Below are 6,556 nucleotides of genomic sequence, written 5' to 3'. Positions count from 1 at the left end.
CAGGAATGTTGAAATTGTGGAGGGGCGGAGTCAACAAGGGTGTAGCTAGAAGGGCGTGGTAGGATTAAGTGCAAGAACTCAGAGCTGCCCGCAGTCTGCAATGGTGATCTTGCCCTTGGTTTTTCCTGACTGACTGCCGCAGGCCTCCATCTTCTTCACCACATCAATGCCCTCAATCACTTGGCCGAACACCACATGTTTGCCATCCAGCCTGCAGACAGAGCAGGTATGGTAAAGATTGACATTTTTGCACCCACCATCTACAAACAATTGACTTTAAGACCTTAACACTGAAGCCAGAAAACTCGTTTGGAGATTGAGAAAATCCAGATTGTTGTGTTCATACCATGCCGTCTTTGCTGTGCAGATGAAGAACTGCGACCCGTTGGTGTTTGGACCAGCGTTTGCCATGGACAGGATGCCAGGGCCAGTGTGCGTCAGTGTGAAGTTCTCATCGGCGAACTTGTTGCCATAGATGGACTTTCCTCCAGTTCCGTTGTGGTTGGTGAAGTCACCTCCCTGCGCGTCAGAGACAAAGATACCTGCAGGAGAACGCCCCAAACTCGCTTCCAGCTGCTCTGCAGCGGGAGCTCACCTGGCACATGAAGCTAGGGATGATGCGGTGGAAGCTGCTGCCCTTGTAGCCAAAGCCCTTCTCGCCAGTGCACAGAGCACGGAAGTTCTCTGCAGTCTTGGGCACCACGTCAGCTCTAAGCTGTTTAGAAAAGAACACAAAAAAGCAATTAAAACTCATCTGTTTCAGGTTTACAGATTAATTTAATATTGACTTATTTTTGTTTTTCTGATTTATCCTCCTGGCGGTTTTTGTAAAGTTATGTTAAGTAGCCTGTTTTTGATCTGCACTGCATTTCATAAATACTTTGAATAGTTTGTCAAAAGAAAAAAAAACACAAGTCGTGAATTCCATAGTTTTACATTTCCAGAGTGCGCCGGGTGGGGCACGGCACTGCGCCACGGACGCGCATGCACGTGCTGAAGGGCCTGGGCTCCGAGTCCATCACCCCCGGTCATCGAAAACGCCCACGAGAGGCGGCAGACTGGAGCGCAAACGCATTACTGCCGCCGTCTGTGGGCACCGCAGTTCACGCGAGACCATCTCCACATCTGCAGTCAAACCGGTTTACCGCCCCTCCCCCACAGACCGCGTGGGCTATGGAACTTTCCAGAACGACTGCAAGGCCGCGAAAGTTTATCCGCTTAGGATCACAACCAAATAAAATAACGGTTAACGAATTAAAATCTCAAGGATAAAACCACGTGCCGCTCTAGGACTCAAACCCTAACCGCCCGGAAACAAAGAGCCGCGCGGTTGCGCGGGTTAGCATTAGCTAACTCGCCGCTTAAAGCGACTGGAGCCTCCGCGTGACGGCGCGCGCGCGCCTGCATTCTGATTGCAAGCAGGCAACCAACACGATTACAGCATATCCCGGAAATGAGGTTAATTTGGGACGACATTCGCGATATGCAGCTAGCTGGAAGAACGTCAAAGGACGTGCACACATCCTCGCGCCAAAACAGTAAAGCAGGCCGCGCGCCTGCAATGCGAAAATCGACAGAAAACCTGCTCAGCGTCTACGAGGAAGAACGGCGCCGCCGGTGCAGCACCAGCGGGCATTTACCTCCATCACGATCCGGCCCGTGGGGTTGCCGTCGATGGCGATGTCGAAAAAGACCTTTGGGCGGCTCATGTCTGCAGATGTGGACCGTCTGAACCAGGAGGACAAGACACAACGGGCCGCGGAGAACCGGAAAAAGATGGAGGCGACAATGTTACTTTTATATAAGCTGCTGGTGGGCGGCGAGATTCTGAGTTAACCAATCACCCACGTAAGGACGGTTGCCTGACGCCTTTTCCAGGCCAATCAGCATCTAGATTGCCAAACCCAGCCTTTTAAATGAAGCTACATGTCACGGTGCATTTGATTTATGTTTCACAGCGGCCCGGTCGAATGCGGTAAACCAAATGACTACTTTTGTTCAAGCTCCACCCCTTCTGGCCGTTCGGTTAGTAACATGACCGCGCGCGAGTCGGACTCGATCGGTTCAATGTGCGGGTTCTCGCGGTGAGGGCGCGGTCAAAAAGGAAATAAAGAAAATTCAGTTTCGTGCGCGTGCCCACTGCCAACTTCAGCGTCGTACCAGAGGCTGCGCCATAGACTGTATATGGGCTGCGCACGAAAAAAGAAACGAAGCGACACGAATCCTCACTGAACGAACAGTATTGATGATTAGAAATATAATTCCCAGGTCATGCAAATAATCTTTTTTACAAAGTCCAACCAATGAACAACATTTCAAACTTTTAAATAAATAAATAGGTTATTATATAGGAAACACAATACATACCTGATGCATGGTTGTGTGCAGACGATCTCATACGACACATACAGGCTCTTGACTGTAAAAGATACCGTGTAGCACTGTTTATCGACCTCTCCAAAGCATTTGACACTGTGGATCATAGTCTCCTGATAAAAATAATGAGTAATATTAGTATCTCTGATAAGCTGCTTGGTTTGCTGACTATCTGTCAAACAGGTCACAATCTGTGTTCAAATATCTGATTCTACTTCTTTTGCCCGTTAGACAAGAAAGAAAGGTGTGCCGCAGGGTTCAGTCCCAGGTCCCATTCTGTTCTCTATTTACATAAACAACTTGTTTCATAATTTACCAAATACATCATATCACCTTTATGCTGACGTCACTATCATTTATTGCTGCTCACAAACAGTAGCACAAGCAAATTCTTTCTGTGTAACAAAGAGAAAAAATCCCTACAAAACTGCTCCTGTTTCTAACGTTCACTGTAAAAAAGATTTAGCCTTACTATCATTGTACTTCATAAATGTCAAGCTGTATATAATCTTTGCACTCTCCAAACTACTGTACTTTGTTACCTACTATGTTATCTAAAAAAAATCACTGTCACTCTATTGTACCTAAATTTCATATTGTAAATACCCTAAATTCCTATCTTCCACTGTAACCATATTTATGAGATGTGTGCTGCAAACCTCTTGGCCAGGTCACCCTTGAAAAAGAGATATAGTTATCTGGTTAAATAAAGGTTCCTACTTACTACTACTACATTTTGCGGTCCATCCACCAGACAAGGATTCAGCGCTGATGGACTCTTCCATCCTCACTACTGAGGAAATCCTGGTTAGTTTATTTTACTCCTCTTAGTAATCTGATTACCAGCAGGTCGTCTGGTCTGATCTGAGGTCTAACACACATACAAATACCACCATCATCCTCCATAAACATAAAGATCGATGGTCCTGACAGAAAACATGGAAATAGTGAAAAGTCTAAAGCTGTCATTGACTTTGAATAGACGACAAGATCAGTCTAAACGTTCATTATTGAGTAAACTCACTCAGATCTTCTTCAAATGTTTTCTAGAAGTTCTCCTTTATCAGCTGACAGTAATGATTTACTAGTGAAAAGTCACATTCTAGTTTTTCCAGATCTGTTTGTATAATTGTAACCATTGACTGTATATAAAATAACTGGACAGAGCAAGCCCCTCCAAATAAGAAGTACCACTGGGTTGCAAAAAGGCCAAAGTCCCATTGACTTACATTGGGAAACAGACAGTTATTTCTCAGTCATTTTATATGTCAGAATAATGATTCTTCCTCTGCTGCTTTCTGATTAACTTCTTTTTTCTAATCCTAATTTTTTTTAAAGATTTTTTTCCATTATCACAAGTTATTAGAGTTATAAATTGACCAATCAGATGCTCAATAAGCGTTTGTGGGTCTGACGTCGACCGTCTGGGGGGTTTGATTGACAGATGACGGGTAGCCAATGGGAGCAGACTTTATCAATGGGTCGGTGAAGACCTTTAACACCTACTTTACAATTCAACAATGTACTGATCATTGTCCTACTGTTGTTTTCCTCAATGGAATGTACCGATGCAGCAGTTTAAAACAACAAGAGGAGCATGCTGTCGACATTTTTAGATGAGGATTTACTCTGTAGAAATAGATTTCACTCTGAGGTTATGTGATTTGGACTTTTTTGTTTGTTTAACGTTCGTTTTTCTTTTTTTCACTGTTTTGATTGTAGCTCATAAATTATAAGTTGCATATATGTGCATAAAATCACCAACCAAAGTTTCATCTTCTTCAATTTTCCAGCTTCAGCCTGAATTAGACGCAGCCGTCTGCGGAGCGCGAGATAAACTTGAAAGGACCTGGTCATATTTTTAAGCAGATAAAAGATCCAGCTGTTCACTTGTTAGGATGGTTATTTATTTTAAATACCGCTGAACGCGCTTCTCACGTGCATCTGATCAGACTATAACCTGGCCGCGAATGTGAAGAGACGGGCTGCTGCTGCGCGAGGGGGTCAGCAGCGTCACCCAAACGCTCCTTTTATCTCGTCAAAAATGAATAAATGTAAGTAAATCCAAAAGGACCGCTGACAGAATCAAATGTTGGAATGGTTCTCCCTCAAAGGCTTCAACAATGACTTGTACAATCAGCCCAGTCTCAGTAAAATACGTACATATGCCACGATTTGGGAAATACCGTGTATAATATACACCAAAACCGGTTTTTGCGTGCATATAATACGCGCGGTCCTAAACGTGCTAAAGTCTGTTTTCCAGGTTTGACACGTCCCCTGGTGGAGGCGTGAGCATCACAGACAGCCCCACAAACGAACAATTTGCTTTTCTAACCCTAACCATAACCGTAATCCTAACCTTAACCGGGAACAACGTCATTTAGAAAAGAGCCGGAGGATTTCTGGCCACGTGACCAAAACAAAACCTAAAAAGTCGTGTTTATTGTACGCCGGCGCAACCCATTCTCTACCGTTGCGCATCATATACATGCAAAAAGCATGTTTGGCTTATATTATACACGGTATTTCAGAGTGCAAAGTCGTGGAATATGTACGTATTTTACTGAGAGTGTGTTGCAGCAATTCTCCCGAGTCGCCGTTATTGAAGCTGTTTACATCCGCGGTCTCGTGGTCGAGGCGTGGAAAGAGGCAGACGGTTGCAATAATCTCACTCCTGATTGGCGACAGTACTTCCTGTAGATTCGATGACTCAGCTATGACTCAGACCAATCGCTGAAGATTGTTTGCAAATGGCGGTATCCGTTTCAGGAATTGACGGTGAAAGTGGCGGCCTACTTTCGAGGAGAGGAAGTAATGCATTTCCAATGGGGGGCCTCAGTGCTCGCTCAGTCCATTATTTTTACAGTCTATGGTCAAAACTCAAATCAACCTGCAAAATATCGCCCCTCTGGTGTAATGCATTCTCATTTGTATGCATGGCACTCTCTCCCTTCCAACCTACGGAACATGGACTCACTCCCCGATTTTATTTCTAATCTCAAAACTCACTTATTTCAACTAGCTTATCTTGTCAGGGTTTGGTGTGTGGACACAATCGCAGGACAGGTATCAGCTCCAAAAAAAGTGTCTTTAATAATATAATAATCCAAAAACTAAGGAAGAGCTCAAAGCTGGAAAAAAAACGGGATTAGTCTCTTAAAGTCAAAGTCCAAAAACTATAAGCCACACTAAACCTGAAATGGCAGACAAGATTTGGTGCATCAAGTGACAAGACAAACCTGCAAGGAAGTGAGGGGAGAAACTCATATACATACAGGAAGGGGAGTGAAAAAAGAACCAAAAGACACAGGTGTAACCCATCAGGGAGGAGTGGCAATCAGCTCAGGGGAAACACATGACATATCTATCCTGAATTTAATTGCAATTCATTATATTATGCTGTATTTTAACCGTTTTTGCTGCTCTTTTAACTGTTCTTTTATTGCTTTTGCATTTTTATATTACTCTTTTACTATTGTATTATAAATTATTAATGGATCTTTAATTATGAAAAGAAGTCTGTATTTTTTTAAAAGTCTTTCACCAACAATCAGGTGCAGAAAGGGTCTGGTTTGCTACTCGTATTACTGGATGGGGTAAAGAACAGTGGCTGGAGACACATGTCACTAAAAAAACCTCTATGGAGATTCAAATCTTTAATCATTTATGGGCTCAAAGTACTGTTGAGAAAAGCTTCAACATTGTTTTGTCCAAATTCACTCCATATTCCCCAAAAGACTGAATAATAAAGGACTATCCAGTGCCCTGGATTTAAATGCAATTTGTAGAAATGCTCAATTCTTTCATTTCAATGTAACTATGTCTGTGTTTTCCTTCTGCAGGTACTCACGATAGTGTTTCTCATCGTTTCCTTTTTCTCTGCATTGAGATAATGATTAGCATGGATAAATGTTTGGATGAACTTGCAGCAATGCTGCAGGACCACGATGAGAACAATGCAAACTTAATTTTTACACTTCTTTTCCTTTTTGCTCCAAACACTTTGTCTTTAAATTCAGTTTCCTGCCTATTGCTGTTCAGCAGAGCATTTTTTCTTGATTAGAAGGGGCTTTTAAAAGTTCAGAATAAAAAGTGAAAACATCAGATTTTATGATTCATTCTGTTATTAATGTTGTTGCGTGTTTTACAGGCTTTGGTTGTTTCAGGCTAAATTCTT

General features: G+C 43.0%; 1 protein-coding gene across 1 annotated transcript in view; it reads right to left on the bottom strand.

Annotated features, from left to right (window-relative positions):
• Positions 1-1,802, bottom strand: part of ppiaa (peptidylprolyl isomerase Aa (cyclophilin A)) — a gene marked incomplete in the record, with an annotated part of 2,301 nt that extends 499 nt beyond the window's left edge. The window contains 4 exon segments of the mRNA XM_024261001.2: positions 2-211; positions 347-519; positions 596-715; positions 1,641-1,802. Coding sequence (XP_024116769.1) covers positions 79-211; positions 347-519; positions 596-715; positions 1,641-1,709 — 495 coding nt within the window.
• Between the last annotated feature and the right edge of the window lie 4,754 nt (positions 1,803-6,556).

The sequence above is a fragment of the Oryzias melastigma genome, linkage group LG9 (genome assembly GCF_002922805.2).
Source record: "Oryzias melastigma strain HK-1 linkage group LG9, ASM292280v2, whole genome shotgun sequence".
In the NCBI taxonomy this organism is placed as follows: Eukaryota; Metazoa; Chordata; class Actinopteri; order Beloniformes; family Adrianichthyidae; genus Oryzias; species Oryzias melastigma.
Note: the sequence above shows the minus strand (reverse complement) of the source record. Positions and strands in the feature narration are given on the sequence as shown.